Source organism: Nansenia antarctica (assembly GCF_963989245.1).
Source record: "Nansenia antarctica genome assembly, chromosome: 7".
Classification (NCBI taxonomy): Eukaryota; Metazoa; Chordata; class Actinopteri; order Argentiniformes; family Microstomatidae; genus Nansenia; species Nansenia antarctica.
The window spans coordinates 51,355,421-51,373,040 of record NC_137677.1 but is presented as its reverse complement, the minus strand read 5'-3'; the positions used below and the strand labels follow the sequence as shown (position 1 = coordinate 51,373,040).

At 46.6% G+C, this 17,620-nt stretch overlaps 1 protein-coding gene across 1 annotated transcript in view; it reads left to right on the top strand.

Moving 5' to 3' along the window:
- Window positions 1–1,544: 1,544 nt before the first annotated feature.
- LOC308161684 (phospholipid-transporting ATPase IH-like) overlaps window positions 1,545–17,620 on the top strand; it is a gene marked incomplete at both ends in the record, with an annotated part of 41,635 nt that continues 25,559 nt past the window's right edge. The window contains 5 exons of the mRNA XM_080535730.1: window positions 1,545–1,583; window positions 12,081–12,203; window positions 12,793–12,882; window positions 13,646–13,726; window positions 15,072–15,179. Of these exons, the coding sequence (XP_080391856.1) occupies window positions 1,545–1,583; window positions 12,081–12,203; window positions 12,793–12,882; window positions 13,646–13,726; window positions 15,072–15,179 (441 nt within the window). The remainder of the gene's footprint in view (window positions 1,584–12,080; window positions 12,204–12,792; window positions 12,883–13,645; window positions 13,727–15,071; window positions 15,180–17,620) is intronic.

The window sequence follows — 17,620 nt, the reverse complement described above, 5'->3', positions numbered from 1 at the left end:
AGGCAGGCAGGCAGACGGGGCAAGCAGGTAGGCAGGCAGGCATGCAGACAGGGCCGGTAGGTAAACTGGACAGGTGGGGCAGGTAGGTAGGGGTCAGCAGCAGGAGTCAGGCTGGAGTACTGCAGGCACCAGGAAACAGGTTAGTATACTGAGTAGACTTGAACAGAATCTTAGCACAGGTTGGAAGCGTGACTAACAGTGGAACTGAAGCTACGATCTGGCAGAGTGGTGAAGTCTGGAGCGGGTATTTATGGCAGGGCTACTGATGGCGTAATGGCAAACAGCCGGTAACCTGACTCCCACACACCTGACTCCACTCCTGTAATCAGAGAGAGAGAGAGAGAGAGAGAGAGAGAGAGAGAGAGAGAGAGAGAGAGAGAGAGATGGGGAGGAGGGGACTGCAGGCTAACTGGAGGTAGAGGGCGTGACATAAGTATGATGCATAACTGTATTCTGGTGTCCTGTCCAGTACACAGTTCAGAGGAATGTAACATGTGGATCAGGGGAGGCTGGTGGAGGTAGAAATAAAACATTGTGTTTTATGCCATTCCTTATTCCGTTCCATGCATTACAATGAGCTTATCCTCCGATTTCTACCTCCACCAGCCGCCCTCAGTGTGGATGCATAATGCATAACCAACTAATCAACACTGCTGCAAAGTTGTTGTTGTTGTTGTTGTATTTTCTATCCTCGGTCTTCATGCATGTTATGAAAGCATATGTGGCAGTGACAATTTCTCCTATAAATACAATATTTTAAAGTCAAGACATGATGGTTACATCAGAATTAAACAACCCTGCTATAGTACAAGTGCAAATGTATTCATTTGGAATGGAATGGACTTTATTTGTCATTGCTATTTCACACTGAATGACATATCCATGTATTCTGGAAGGATAGCATACAGCTGCTATAAAAAGGAAAGCTACTGTCTGAAACCTAAAAGATAAAGAGTTATATACGCATACTCATAAATAATACACCTTTATGTCGCAAATCAAAAGCCATAAGTCCGCAAGGGGGTGAGAAATAGGCAAGGCGCAAGCGCAGCGTGGCCGTCTGACGTTTGGTTTGGGGGGTAGTGCTTTTGCTCTGTTCTGAAGCAAGCAACACCATAATAGACCGAAAATTACAGAGCGGGACTGGGGGGAAAGGCAAAGTGTGCAAGAGGATTCTAAAATAAAAGAATACACCTTACATAGCGGAACCTGCGAAAAGAAGATATGCATTGGTTTTGAATTCACCGTTTTGTTTTTTACCAGGTTTATTCGTTGTGTGTGTGGGAACATAACTATGCACCACCGGTACACTGATCAGTTGCATGTCTGTCCAAAAACGCTAAAAAGCATGACATGAACATCGGAACAGCCGACTGGAAAAGACCGCTGCTTCTCACGCTTATCTTAGATGGAGACAGAGCGGTGGTGAGCGATGGATGCGGGAACATGCATGGCGAACAGAAAAGGTAGCAGGTCTGTGTAAAGATCCGATGAGACTTGGAAGTGCACAGTAAAGAATAGCTACCGGGGAGCTGCCAGGAAGGATGGATTTTAGCGTGCTGCGGAATCTCATCATCAGATACGTAAGTCACCCCGTCGACCATTGCTGCAGCATCACTGTTACAGTCTCACTACTAGAGGAACTGTTCCTGCAACTTCTGTTAACTATTCTGCTACATTGTTGTGTGTGTAGGCTATGTTGCGCATACAGTTGAAATTGAGACAAGGTCTGTCAGGCCGAGGACTTGGTCCGTAAGGGGGAGTTTGATCTATTATGATAAACATTTGATCTATTATGATCAACATTTCATCTATTATGATAAACATTTCATCAATTATGATAAACATTTAATCTATTATGATAAACATTTCATCTATTATGATAAACATTTCATCTGTTATGATAAACATTTCATCTATTATGATAAACATTTCATCAGAGGTGTTTTCAAAGTAGAACGAGGGGCCACTGACAGGCCACTGCACTTTGTTTTCGTGTTGAATGGCGAATGTGCTCGTTTATCCAGATGCACGCATGTATGTGACGGGTGGGTGTGTAGCAGAGAAACGAACTTGGCCTTTATTATTATTATAATTATTATGCTTTGAGGTACGGGGTCCCTATGAAGTGGCAGTGTTGGATGTCCAAATGTTTGAGAAACCCTGTAACAGTAAAGTAGTTAGTTAGGCTAATGAGACAAGTTGTTTTTGTATGTTTCAGGCTGTTTACAATACTGTTTCTGTGACCTAATGGCCAGGCAGGTGTTGTCCCTGCTGTGATTGTTGCCCATATGCATTCAACAGGAGTGCACTTTAGGCTCTCGGAAATGGCATTCCCTTGAAGTCACATGAGAGAGAGAGAGAGAGAGAGAGAGAGAGAGAGAGAGAGAGAGAGAGAGAGAGAGAGAGAGAGAGAGAGAGAAAGTAAAAGAGGGACATACATAGAAAGAGACCAACTGAAAAAGTTAGAAAGTAAAAGGGGCAGACACATACACACAGACACACACACACGCACGCACGCACGCACGCACGCACGCACGCACGCACGCACACACACACACACACACACACACACACACACACACACACACACACACACACACACACACACACACACACACACACACACACACACACACACACACACACACACACACACACACAGACTCAGAGAGAGCATACATTACAGTAGCTCTAATCAGGGCAAACAACAGGATATGGCTGGTATAATGACGTTGTTGATGATGGTGATGAGTTCCAGCCATGCCGGTCCGTGGCATTAGTAGAGCCAGGACAGGAGACAGCTGCTAGGGCTCTAATGAGGAAGACACATGAAGAGGAACCAGCCAGGCCACTGACTCTCTTCCAACCTGGTTTACTGTTTTCATCTACAACACAGGTGAACAAGTCCTATCATCTGATTTGTTCCAACTCTGATGAATCACATTCAAATAGTCACGCCCTGCTCTTGTGTGTGTGTGTCAAACTGTGTGTGTGTGAGTGTGTGTGTGTGTGTGTGTGTGTGTGAGAGAGAGAGAGAGATAGAGAGAGTGAGCGAGCATTGGGGGGGGTATGACTGATGTCCCACTGTGTCTAATGTCAAGGGAAATCAGATTCACAAGCGAGGCAGAGAGGAGCAGTAGGGGTCATTGAATTCCCCTTTCATCCCTCTCTCTGCCCCCGAATCCCTTCATCTCTCTCTCCTCCATCACCACGTCACCATGGCAACACACACACACGGGGAAGGAAGTGTTAAATACGTACATAAATACGTTCGTTCATTTATTGAGTTGTTGATCAAATGTTGTTGGGCGTTCTGCATCCATTTAGACTGATTTCAAAGCAGCAGTTCTTGTCACACCTTGGTTGTTTGTGTGTGACTGCGTGTTGGGGCTCTGTAGTAACACACATTGGTTCTGTAGTAACAGACCTTGGTTCTGTAGTAGTGGTCTGTTTACAAGTGTGTGTGTGTGTGTGTGTGTGTGTGTGTGTGTCCGCTCCCTCCTGTAGACTGCCCTTTGTAGGCATGTAATAAGAGCAGTGCTGGGCAGGAGAGCCCAAGGAACTACATGTGTGTTGGGGGGGGGGGTATTTATGATACAAGATGATGGTGGTCCTCCAAGGCCTTCAGTATGAAACATAGACATACTGCTTCCTTTAAATATATCCCTAACCCACACCACACCACCATACAAGCCAACCATCTAAAATAACATTGCTAACTTCTCTCTGTCTCACTCTCTATATTATAGCTATTTTCTCTTTCTCTCTGTGTCCCCTTGTCTCTACCCCTTTCTCTGCACCTCTCCCCCTCTCTCTGTCCGACTTCATCCCTCTCCATCTCTCTCTCTCTCTCCCACCCTTCCCCCCTCTGTGTGTGTGTGTGCGTGTGTGTGTGTGACTGTGTGTGTGGTGTAAAGCTCCTCACACCTCTCTGCTGCTATGTGTGATGTCTCCAGGTCTGATCCAGGGGAGTGACCATTCCTCTGATCTGAGAAGGTGTGAGGGGAGATTATAGGACCCGGGGGGTTTAGGGCTAGGGGGGGCTGGTGGGTTTAGAGCAGCTTCTGTTAAGATCACAGCTGAAGGTGGCAGGCTGCAGCTTTAATGTCTGCGAGGCCGAGGAGAACTGAAAGGGAGCGCTCAGGTGGTTGTTTGGGTTGCTCCAAAGCTAACAGAGCTAAGGGCTATGTAAGGGTAATCTATTCCTGTCCATGCTCCCCTCTCTCTGGGACTGAAGCCTTGTGAAGAGAGGGGGTGTAACACTTTGGTGGGAGACAGAGCTCTGTACGTGCGTGCGTGTGTGTGTGTGTGTGTGTGTGTGTGTGTGTGTGTGTTTGGGCTAGGGGATTGTTGTTTGATTTTAAGAAGTAATGAGTGTGTGGGTTTCAGGTAAACACATTCAGTGATTTTAATGAGGGGTCTGTGACATGACTGCAGTCTGAGGTGAAAGGAGGAGAGGATGAGAAGGGGAGAAAAGTAGCACAGCTGGATTAGAGACTTATGCAACCCTTAGGTCAGGCCAGGAGAAAGCATTAGGAAAAGAAGAAGGCATTCTGCTCTCTTTTTGCAGGTATTAAACAGGCACCTCTTTAAAAAGGTCCTGAAATGACAAGAGCTCATCTCTTTTAAATGAGTTTAAAGCTAGGGTAGTAAGTGTGTGTGTGTGTGTGTGTGTGTGTGTGTGTGTGTGTGTGTGTCTGCTTGCATTTTATACTTTAAATGTGTCTGAAACTTTGTGTGCTGCTATTTTGGCTAGTTCTCTCTTGTAAAAGAGATTGTTAATCTTAATGAAACTAACCTGGTCAAATAAAGGTTAAATATATATATATTTTTCTTTTTAATAAATAACCCATAAACATTAGTAGTATGCCGTTTATTCTCTAGTAGGGCTGTCCCAAACGACTATTTTTCTAACGATTAATCTAACGATTATTTTGTCGATTAGTCGGTTATTCTAACGACTAATTTAACGGTTAGTCTAACGATTATTTTTTTGCTGTTCGATTAATGTATCACTTAATTTTCCCCAAATAAATGTCAAAAACTTCTCTTATCAACATTTCAGTATTTTATTCAATTATTCTTGCACTGCAGGGCAATATTCCACACAACAAAAAAGATCCTCTCTTTCTTACAGTCCAACATAAAATATTATATTATAAAATATAAAAGTTAACTTCAAGTAAAAGGAAAAGTGCAAGGAATGCAGTAAATTCTGTAAAAAAGTGACATTCTAACCGGAATACCGTATACTCTCAGTAACAATCTTTAACAATAACAATCTCAACATAAAATATAATATTATAAAATATAAAAGTTAACTTCAAATGTGTTGATCATCTCACGAAAGCCTTGACCCTCCACAATAGCAACAGGTCTCATGTCCTTGACGATCATCTGTAAGATGCTGTTAGAAAGCTGAGCAGCCATCTGGGGTGTGCATGGAGTTGTGCTCTTTTTGTGGAAAAAGTTTTCCACACTGCTTTGCTTCCTGAAAATAAAAAAAGCACACATTTCTTATCATGTGTAGGCCCCTTAATGTCCACCTCACTGCTATGTTTAGCCAACATGGCCATTTAGAAGTCTGTCCATCACCACAACACATAGCTAGCTAGTAGCTACATGGCTAGCTAACTTTACTCTCGCTGCTATGTTATGAATAGCTAAATTGATGCTAACGTAGCATGCGAGCTACGAGCTAGATAACGTACAGTAGGTGCGAGCACCACAATAACAATAGGCTAGTAAGGCTACCGTAGCTAGCCAGCTAGTAGCTATCCATTTTTCACTGATACACGGCCGGAAAAGTGAACAGAAATACAACGCTGACTTACGGTGCTAGCTTGCGGCTGTCTTCACAAAGCGCTCCAGGATGCTTTCGCTTGAGGTGCTCGTTCATTGCAGTCGTACTGCTGTGATAGGCCAATTCATTTTTGCACAGTTTACAGACCACCACATTGCCATTGGTTTCTTTTTTTGTAAAGTACTCCCATACTTTGGACGATCGTGGGCGAAGTCTTTTAGCCGCCAGCTCGAGTAGGCCAGCTCTGCCTCCGTGTTTGCACTGGTCGCAGCCATGTTGTTTTTTACGACTAACCGACGCATTTTACGGCAACCGACGTATTGACGTAATCGATGACGTCGATGACGTCGAATAATCGTAACAGCCCTATTCTCTAGCAGTCTGTCACTCTCTCTCTCTCTCTCTCTCTCTCTCTCTCTCTCTCTCTCTCTCTCTCTCTCTCTCTCTCTCTCCCTCTCCCTCTCTCTCTCTCTCTCTCTCTCTCTCTCTCTCTCTCCCTCTCTCCCCTTACTCTCTGTCGCCGCAGTGTGTTGCCATGACAATTAATGACTGATCAGTAGTGGCAGGGGGAGTGCGGCTGTGTTGGGGATGGTGAACGTGCTACAGGCCTAGTCCACCACCCACACCTGAACACTGTCTGAGTCCATGTCTTGCTCCATCCCTCTCTCCCTCCATCCTGTATCTGTCTGGCTGTTGGTCTTCCTCTCGTCTACAAATAGTAGGTTAAACCCGCTGCACAGTGCACACCATATCACTTACGGGTCGAAAGGAGAACTGTGTGTGTCTCTGTATGTATACTGTGTGTGTGTGTGTCTGGCTGTGGTTGTGGTTGTGGTTGGAGTTGTGTGGCTGTATCTCTGTCTGTGTGTGTGTCTGTGTGTGTCTGTGTGTGTGTCTGTGTGTGTGTCTGTGTGTGTGTCTGTGTGTGACTGTAGCTGTAGCTGTGGCTGTGGCTGTGGCTGTGGCTGTGTGTGTGTGTGTGTGTGTCTGTCTGTGTGTGACTGTAGCTGCGGCTGTGTGTGTGTGTCTGTGTCTGTGTGTGACTGTAGCTGTGGCTGTGTGTGCGTGTCTATGTGCGTGTGCGTGAGCGTGACCGTTCTCGGTCATTCCGCTAGTGTGGGGTTAGTGAGCGAGGGTACTTCAAGCTCAGTCAGGGGGAGTGAACGTGAAGGTTAACGGGCGATACCTGCTTAATGATGTCTGTGTGGGTGACTGTGCAAGGCAGTGTGGGGTAGTGGAGGAGGGGCTCAAACAGGGCTAGTTTGAATGAATGAATGATCTTTATTGTCATTGTAACAGGTAGCCTACAACGTAATTTAAATGCAAACCCTAGGTGCTAACAAACAAACACAGTCCTAAGATAATAATTTAAAAAAAAGAGACATAAATAGACATAAATAGGGGGGGATATAAATAAAAATAGGGGGATAAGTGATCGGTAGACATCTGAGAATACCTATTATGTGAACTTATACTTATACACTATGGCTTATTCACAGGGGGGTGTATAGACAGGGGGGAGTTAGCATGTAACTGTGTACGTTTAATCAGGGTGCTTAATGGTGGATACCTCTATGACAGCGTCTGGGGTAGGGACACCAACACAGCCAAGAGGTGGGGGGGGGGGGATGGATGAAAAAGTGTTTATGGGGTGATGATTGTACAGTAGCCTCGTTGGGTCAGAAAGGTCGGAAATGCTTATGCCCCCATACGTTGTTAATGTTTGTGTTGGGGGAGGAGGTAACTGATTCTAGATAGGAAAAGTGTGTGTGCGGGTGGGGGGGGAGTGTGTGTGTGTGGGGGGGGAGTGTGGGGGGGGGGGGGGTGTGGGAGGGTGTATCTCTCTGATTTAGCCCATCATCGTCTCATTATGGCCAGCTGACCTCTCGGCTGTGGGCGTATGATGTAACAACAACATGTTGATTTTGATTCATATACATGAAACCAACATGGCCCCCCACCTACCCACTGACAGCCCCCCCCCCCCCCCCCCCCCCAACAACCTGCTGACCAACCAGCCAGCCAGCCAGCCACTCACTCTGTGGCAACAGAGGCACAGGATGTGGTTTGATACGGATCAGAAGGGATTAATGATCAGACAGCTAGAGACCGCAACGCCCTCCTTTTCTCTCTCTCTCTCTCTCTCTCTCTCTCTCTCTCTCTCTCTCTCTCTCTCTCTCTCTCTCTCTCTGTCACATTTTCAGAACGTGACACGGAGAGGAGAGGAGAGGAGAGGAGAGGAGAGGAGAGGAGAGGAGAGGAGAGAGGGAGGAGAGGCGGGGAGGGGTAGGAGGAAGGGGAGAGGGAGGAGAGGGGAGAAGATGAGAGGGAGAGGATTGTAAAACCTGATCTTACTAACCAGTAGATTTAAGGCATGTTTTGGAAGCAGGGTCCCTTTGGATACGCAGTCTTAGAGTCTCATCATGCAACACACACGCGCACACACGCGCACACACACACACACACACACACACACACACACACACACACACACACACACACAGGGGAGTTGGTATTGGGTTTTAGTTTGACGTGTCTCTCTTATATCCCCTAACTGAGGACCTGGTGTGAGTCATCCATCATCCTGTCGTGAGGCAGCTATTACTGTTACTGCTTTTCTTTCTGAGCCAGACCCCTTTTGCTTTCACTCTCTCTCTCTCTCTCTCTCTCTCTCTCTCTCTCTCTCTCTCTCTCTCTCTCTCTCTCTCTCTCTCTCTCTCTCTCTCTTTCTTTCTTCCTTTCCATTACTCCTTTGTACCTTTCCCATCCTCCCCCTTTCGCTCTGTAATGTAATGCTTTCTACCTGGGTTCTCTTTCTACCTGGGTTCTCTCCTTCTTATTCTCCTTTGATCTTCCTTCCATCCCATTATCTCTCACATTCTTTTATATCTCATGTCTGTCTGTCTGTCTGTCTGTCTGTCTGTGTGTCTGTCTGTCTGTCTGTCTCTCTGTCTTACTGTCTTTCAGCACATCTCAGCTGTAGTTCACTTTTTGTTGCTCTGGTAATTGTTAACATATTCTGCAATTCAGGCCAGCGCAATGTCCTTGTCAAGGCTGTTTGCAACAATTAAAGAGAACACTGAACTAAATACCCCCCTCTCTCTCTCTCTCTCTCTCTCTCTCTGTCTCTGTCTCTCTCTCTCTCTCTCTCTCTCTCTCTCTCTCTCTCTCTCTCTCTGTCACGCTGTTCCTCGTGTTTTGGAGAGGGCCCAATTTCGACTGACCCTCTCTTGGCTTGATGTCTATTTTTACCCAACTGCCAAATGCCTGTTGATCAGTGTTGGATGAGTTTACTCCTACGGGAGGCAGAGAGGGGGGGCTGTAGGGGTTGCGGGGTCTTTCAGTGTCAACATGACCAACGCCTCTGCATAACATCTCATGCTAATACGCTCTCATGTTGTCGTTCAGGCCTTGTGAGCCTAATGTCTAATCAAGATGCTGCGTCCCACATCATATCATATTATGTTTAATCAGTAATAGATCATATCATATTATGTTTAATCAGTAATAGATCATATCATATTATGTTTAATCAGTAATAGATCATATCATATTATGTTTAATCAGTAATAGATCATATCATATGATGTTTAATCAGTAATAGATCATATCAGGTGATGTTTAATCAGTAATGGATCATATCAGGTGATGTTTAATCAGTAATAGATCATATCAGGTGATGTTTAATCAGTAATAGATCATATCAGATGATGTTTAATCAGTAATAAATCATATCAGATTATGTTTAATCAGTAATAGATCATATCAGATGATGTTTAATCAGTAATAAATCATATCAGATGATGTTTAATCAGTAACAGCAATCTGCTCACCCGCCTGCTCAGACCACCCTGTTGTATTCAGAATGTCAACGTCACAAGGTGCTTTCAGAATGTTGAAGAAGGGTTGGCTCAGGAGGTAGAGAGTCTGTGGCTCAGGAGGTAGAGCCGGCGTCTAATGATCGCAAGGCCGGACCGATCCCCGGCTGGCCCCATGTCGAGGTGTCCTTGGGCAAGACACTGAAACCCCAAATTGCTCCCAATGAGCGGGCCGGCGCCTTGCACGGTAGCATGCCGCCATTGGTGTGTGAATGTCCGTATGAATGGGTGAATGAGAGGCCAATGTATAAAAGTCAGTCCATTTACCAAGAGGGAGTGCTGGAACGATCTACCTCAGTCAGAAAACAGAGACTTGGTTTCGGTATCGACTTCCAGAACCTCTACAACTCCAACCCACTCTTGGCCAGGCCCCCCCGCCTCGGCTATCAGACCCCTGTAGGTCATCTTGAATGCTGCCGCCCGCCTGGTGTTCAATCTCCCCAAATTCTCCCATTTCCCCCCCTGCGCACCCTTCACTGGCTCCCGGTAGCAACTCGCATCAAATTCAAGACTCTGGTGCTCGACCTACCGGGCAGCAAATGGAACAGCCTCTCCTTACTGGCAAGCAATATTCAGCGCCCAACCCCCTGCCCGATCACTCCTGGTACCGCCTCCTCTACGTGGATGCAGCAGTTACACTACCTGGTCATGGATTTTCACTGCCCTGGCGCCCCGCTGGTGGAACGAGCTTCCCACTGCTATCAAGACTTCAGTCACTCACTACCACAGACCCATCTCTTCAGGCTACATCTTGGCTGTCCCTCCTGAAGACCTCTTCAGCCCCACGACCCCCCCTGTACAGTTTCTCTACTGTAAAAACAATAATTAATCAATTAAATGACTAAAATAAGAATAATACAAATTCTTCCTTCTTCTAGCATTGAGACTGCCATTGGCCCCTGGTCCTAGCATATATTTTTTCTTTTATGATCACTGATGTATGGATGATTCTGTTGCTTAGACATAAAGCTTTGTCGCTTTTGATTAAAGGCGTCTGCTAAATGTCTAAAATGTAAAAATGTAAATGTAACTTTCTGTTAATGACTAAAAGCAGAGCACTGGTTGTTAGAGGCAGCTTGGCCCATGGCTCTGTCCAAGTCATTGTTTGACATTTTGTAAATGTTCACCTGTGGTCTCTCTCTCTCTCTCTCTCTCTCTCTCTCTCTCTCTCTCTATCTCTCTCTCTCTATCTCTCTCACTCCCTCTCTCCCTCTCTCTCTCTCTCCCCCCCCCCCCTCTCTCTCTCTCTCTCTCTCTAGACTCTCTCTCTCTTACTCTTTCTCTCTCTCCCTCTCTCGTCTACTCTCTCTCTTTCTCTCTCTCTCTCTCTCTCTCTTACTCTTTCTCTCTCTCTCTCTCTTTCTCTCTCTCTCTCTCTAGACTCTCTCTCTCTCTTACTCTTTCTCTCTCTCTCTCTCTCTCTCTCTCTCTCTCTCTCTCTCTCTCTCTCTCTCTTAAACAACCTCATGTCTCTTATCTTGTTTGTTGGAGTGGGCCCAGAACCTCCTATGAGGCTGGCTCTCTCACGCAGCCCTGGTCAGGGAGGAAGCTCTTTGTGTGGGGTTCAGAGGGTGTGTGTTGGTTGGTGGGTGGGCGGCTGCATGGCTGGCAAAACACCAAACCTGCGCATTCTGTCTGGTGCAAGGTCTCCATCTTCCTGTTTTGTGTTCCTTCCTCAGCACCAGTGTTTTGAAATGTGTTGTGAATCATGTTGGCAGCATTGAGAGAGAGAGGGGGGGGGGGGGGAGGAACTGACTGACATTGACCTCAACTCTTGTTTACATAAAGAGCCACCTTTAAAGATTAGGGGCCATCATTCCAAGATGGGTAGAGGCTAGGTCTTGGACGAGGCAGAATGATAAAAGACTGAAAGATAGAAATATGAGGAAGAAGCAGAGAGGAAGAGACGCGCACACACACACACACACACACACACACACACATTCCTGATGTCTGGGTGTAGGTTTCCGTGGCAGGAAATTGACCTTGTCAAAAAATCATTTTGAAAGTAGGGTAGTGACTGTTGCTGCAGCGTTCCGCGACAAATCTCAACCGCTGTTCATTTCTGTTTCCAGTCAAAATGTTCGGACTTTTTTAACACAGAAATACATTTCAATGTTGTTGAAAATCACAACACAAACTCGCTAGTCAAGCCAACATACTGCAACACAATGGATTCGGTGAGTAATCCCCACTGCTAACTATAGGCTAGCTTTTGGGGGGGGGGGGACTATAACTATTTAGTTACAGTTGTGTTAGTTGACTAGCACATTGATTTTCAACAACACGGAAATGTATTTAAAGCCAATTAAAGTAAACACTGAACTAAAGACCCCCCCCCCTCTCTCTCTCTCTCTCTCTCTCTATCTCTCTCTCTCTCTCTTTCTCTTTCTCAGTGTGAGGGAGAGGAGAACTATGTTGACAATCGGACGGTGTACATCGGTCACAAAGAGCCCCCTCCGGGCACTGAGGCCTACATCCCTCAGCGCTACCCTGACAACCGCATTGTCTCCTCCAAGGTGAGTCCAAAGCGCTGTACCCCCCCTCCGAACGGTAACCGTGACAACTGCGTCGGCTAATCCCCGGCAAACGGAATGATACCTTCACTGTTGTGAATCCAGATATAACGATGACATTTCTCTGCTCCGTGGTTAGCTAGCTATACCTCGTAGATAACCCCGTACTGTCACCCTGACAACCACATATCATCAGCATTCTAAACGTTCTAGAGATTGACAATGAAAGAGTAGACAACATAGAGAGCCGGGGATGTCTGCGTCATGCTTTGATTATGGGTTGTGACGACGTCGAGCTCCTTCCCGTCAGGCTCCCTTGTTGCTTTAGTGTACACTGTGTTCTCTGGTAGCACACACACACACCCCACCTCTGTGGTCACGCAGACTCATCACACCTACACTGTGGATATCTTGCCTCTTGGTTGGCTGGCTATGTGTATTGTGTGTGTGTGTGTGTGTGTGTGTGTGTGTGTGTATTGTGTGTATTGTGTCAATTGTGCCGTGTGTGTGTCTATTTGTGTTGTGTGTGTGTGTGTGTGTGTGTGTGTGTGTGAGTTCTGTTGGTTGACTGTGTCCTTATTCTCTGCAACAGTACACGTTCTGGAACTTCATCCCCAAGAACCTGTTTGAGCAGTTCAGAAGAATCGCCAACTTCTACTTCCTGGTGATCTTCCTGGTCCAGGTGAGAGAGGGCCAGATGGTCATGCAAATCCTCCGCTCTGTGACCGGCCAATCACGCGGAACGATCAGCTCTCATGCAAATAGCCACTCGACGGGCAGGTTTGCAACTGTATCAGTCTGATAACAATATATAGAACAAACGTTATGTACAGGTCAGTTAGGTGTCAAACCTAGCATCTTACTTGCCGTCGTCGCAGTGGGTTACACGGTTGTAGAATGACGATGCGCAACCCCTTGTATCAAGAGGAAGAGAGGGTGGGGGGGGGAGAGGGAGGAAGAGAGGGTGGGGGGGAGAGGGAGGAAGAGAGGGTGGGGGGGTAGAGAGGAAGAGAACTACACGGAGGGATGAGCAGGGACCACAAATGAGGGAGAGGAGAGAGATGAAATAAAGAAAAGGAGAGAGAGAGAGAAAGAAACAAAAGGAGACAGATAAGAGAGAGAAGAAAGAAAGTGGTACACAGATTCATCTCAATAGTCTAAATATGCCTCCTCTTCGCATTGTCTGCCCTCCGTGTGAAAAAAAAAAAAAAAACACAAGGCCGGTGACCACACTACGGTGGAAGACCACCGGGGGAGGAGCTTTGACCGCTCCAGGTGTTTTTAGATCTGTGCAGATACAAGAATGGAGACCAGGAGTGAAACTAGATCAACTTTGAAATGCAACCCCCCCCCCATCGATACTGACTGACCGCTGTTTCCACTTGCTCTCCCCTTCTCTCTGTTCTTCCCCCCTTTTTTTTCCTCTCTTCCTCTTTCTTCCACAGCTTATTATCGACACGCCCACCAGCCCTGTCACCAGCGGGATGCCTCTCTTCTTTGTCATCACTGTCACAGCCATTAAGCAGGTAGGACACACACACACACACACACACACACAGGCACTCATGCACACACACACACACACACACACACACACAGGCACTCATGCACACACACACACACACACACACACACACACACACACACACACACACACACATACATACACACACACACACACACACACACAGGCACACACACATCAGACACAGGCACACACACACAGGCACGCACACACACACACACACACACACACTTCATTAAACATGAAAAACACAACCTTGAATGAGCCCAGTGATCTGAAGAAGAATATGATAATTAATGTTGTCTCCTGTTGATTGCTGCGTGTGGTTCCCTGGAGAGGAGAGGCTGGTTGTGCGCTGGGTCGGAGCCGGGGCAGATGTGACTGATAGATGGATCACTCCTGGCTCAGGAAGCCCCAGAACCTTATTAAATCATTCATCTAACAGGATGATGACATGTTGGGTAGACATGCTGGAAGCAGGTCAACGCGCCTGGGGAACGCAGCAGCACTCATTAATCTGTGTACCACTTTCTGTTTCTTCTCTCTCTTATCTGTCTCCTTTTCTCTCTCTCTCTCTCTCTCTCTCTCTCTCTCTCTCTCTCTCTCTCTCTCTCTCTCTCTCTCTCTCCTGTTCTTTATTTCATCTCTCTCCTCTTCTCTGCCTCATTTGTGCTCTCTGCTCATCCCTCTGTGTGTTTCTCTCCCCCCCACCCTCTCTTCCACCCCCCTCCCTCTCCCCCCCACCCTCTCTTCCACCCCCCTCCCTCTCCCCCCCACCCTCTCTTCCTCTCTCTCCCCCCCACCCTCTCTTCCTCTCTCTCCCCCCACCCTCTCTTCCTCCCCCCCCACCCTCTCTTCCTCCCTCTCCCCCCCCACCCTCTCTTCCTCTCTCCCCCCCACCCTCTCTTCCTCCCTCTCTCCCCCCCACCCTCTCTTCCTCCCTCTCTCCCCCCCACCCTCTCTTCCTCTCTCACCCCCACCCTCTCTTCCTCCCTCTCTCCCCCCCACCCTCTCTTCCTCCCTCTCTCCCCCACCCTCTCTTCCTCCCTCTCTCCCCCCCACCCTCTCTTCCTCCCTCTCTCCCCCACCCTCTCTTCCTCCCTCTCTCCCCCCCACCCTCTCTTCCTCTCCCCTCCACCCTCTTTTCCTCTCTCCCCCCCACCCTCTTTTCCTCCCTCTCTCCCCCCACCCTCTCTTTTTCCCTCCCCCCCCCCACCCTCTCTTCCTCTCTCTCTCCCCCCCCACCCTCTCTTCCTCCCTCTCCCCCCCACCCACCCTCTCTTCCTCCCTCTCTCCCCCCCACCCTCTCTTCCTCTCTTCCCGCCCCCCCTCCCTCTCTCTCCCAGGGCTATGAGGACTGGCTGAGGCACAAGGCTGACTGCTCCATCAACGAGGGCCCGGTGGACGTGGTGCGGCAGGGGAAGGCGGTGCGGACGCAGAGCCACAAGCTGCGGGTAGGAGAGTCCGTTTGAGCACCGCTGACTCCTGCCCTTACATAATAATAATAATAATAATAATAATAATAATAATAATAATAACAATAATAATAATAATAATAATTCATTGTATTTATATAGCGCTTTTCCGAGGCTCAAAGACGCTGACAATTAAAAACACAGAAACAACAAGCAACAGATAACATGAGCACATAGAACACAGAGTTAACAAACGGGGAACACAGTAACGCAGCAATGTCCGGGGGGGGAGGGGGGTGGGAGGCTTAGGGGAGATGGTTAGGGGTAGGGGATAGTCTGTGTGTGTAGTACATAGTCTGTGTGTGTAGTACATAGTTTGTGTGTGGTACATAGTCTGTGTGTGTGGTACATAGTCTGTGTGTGTAGTACATAGTTTGTGTGTGGTACATAGTCTGTGTGTGTGGTACATAGTCTGTGTGTGTAGTACATAGTTTGGTTGTGGTACATAGTCTGTGTGTGTGTAGTACATAGTCTGTGTGTGGTACATAGTCTGTGTGTGTAGTACATAGAGGGGTAGTGGGGGTCTAGGATAGTGAGTTGGACTTGTGATCGGAAGGCTGTGAGTTCAAATCCCGCCTGAACCCACACCACTACTAGTGTGCCCTTGAGTAAGGTACTTAACCCTCAGTTACTCCAGGGGGAGTGACCCTGTAATTCGTAAGTGTAAGTCGCTTTGGATTAAAAGCGTCTGCTAAATGGCAAATTTTCTAATTCTCATGTCATAACATAGTCTGTGTGTGTAGTACATAGTCTGTGTGTGTGGTACATAGACTTTGTGTGTAGTACATAGCCTGTGTGTGTAGTACATAGCCTGTGTGTGTAGTACATAGTCTGTGTGTGTGTAGTACATAGTCTGTGTGTGTGTGGTAGATAGACTAGCGTGTGTGTGTGTGTGTGTGTGTGTGGACAGGCCAGGTTATAAAACATACTATACAGTGTTTCCTCCAGGATTTTTTACATTAGTGGCGGAGTGTTTCTTTTTCGCACGCGGAGAGCGCGCGCATTTTTTGGGCGTGCACGCGCATGAAACGCGCACTGGCGCTCAAAACAAAGGGCGCTCAAAACAAACAGAGGGTGGCAACATTTAAAAAAATAAATAATAATAAATCGTGGTTAAGCCATTAAAGTCAGGTGATTTTATATAGAAGGTGATCAAATACCAAGATATCCCACAACTGCAGCAGAACATGCGGAACGCGCATACAGCACTGAACATATAGCCTACATGTGACTGACAGGCTAAGACACACACACACACACACACACAGAAAGATCATCAGCTCATCGAATATGAAGTACACAAGAGATAATCAGCTCATCGAATATGAAGTACACAAGAGTAGAGTACACAGTAGTGTTGTTCCGATACCGATACTAGTATCGGCATGGCCACCGATACGCACAAAAATGCTGGTATCGGTATCGGCGAGTACTAACAAAAAAAAAATCCGATTTTTTTTTTTTTTTTTTTTTTAAGTACCAAAGTTATTTTGTTTGTAAATGTTCACTTGCTGTTGCACTACTACTACGACTGTTTTATATCTTAAATGGATATTGCACTGATTGGCATCTATGAGAGCCACATTTCAGGTTTTATAAGGGGTTGATTTTCTTGTCACCATACCAGGTAGACAATAAAAAAAAGTTCTATAGTATTCACTCTCTGTTGGTATTTTTTCCTGTTTTACAAAGGTTTTGAGCAGTGCCAGACTAAGTGTTAGCAATAATTTTACATTGAGGTGAGTATGCGGCTCAAAAAACATGTTTTTTTGTTTTGTTTTTTCAAACGCCGTGGTATCGGATCGGTACTCGGTATCGGCAAGTACTGCACGGTCAGGTATCGGTATCGGGATCGGGATCAAAAAATGGTATCGGAACAACACTAGTACACAGGGAACCGGGAACGCACATACAGCACTGAACAACATCCGTAGAATATAAACTTGTGACTGACAGTCACATACACAACACACACACACTGAAAGATCATCAGCTCATCAATACGAAGTAGGGCTATACGAGAGTACACGCACAAAACGTTACTCATTAACTGTTTACTCAAGTAAAATCACAGTGTGACAGTCAGATGGAGCATTCGGTAAACAACAACAGCAAGGTAATGCATCAGCTGAGTTAAAGAAAACCAACTCTTTCCTTTGATGACACCGACATGAACCCTGCTTACCCGTACCTCCGCCGTTCTGTTCGTGATGATTTTAGATTATTTTTGCCCTGCGCATATTGCCCTGTAGTTAGACCACGCGACCACACCTTGTGTCTCTTATTGTCCAAATGTTCCCTGAATTTTAGCTGCATGTTTTTCCACCATGTAAATCCGTTGTCAATAAAAATTTGACTCCCCTTCTTTTCCCCTGCCAATAGTGTGTCGTTTATGACATTTACCAACGTTTATGCTATGA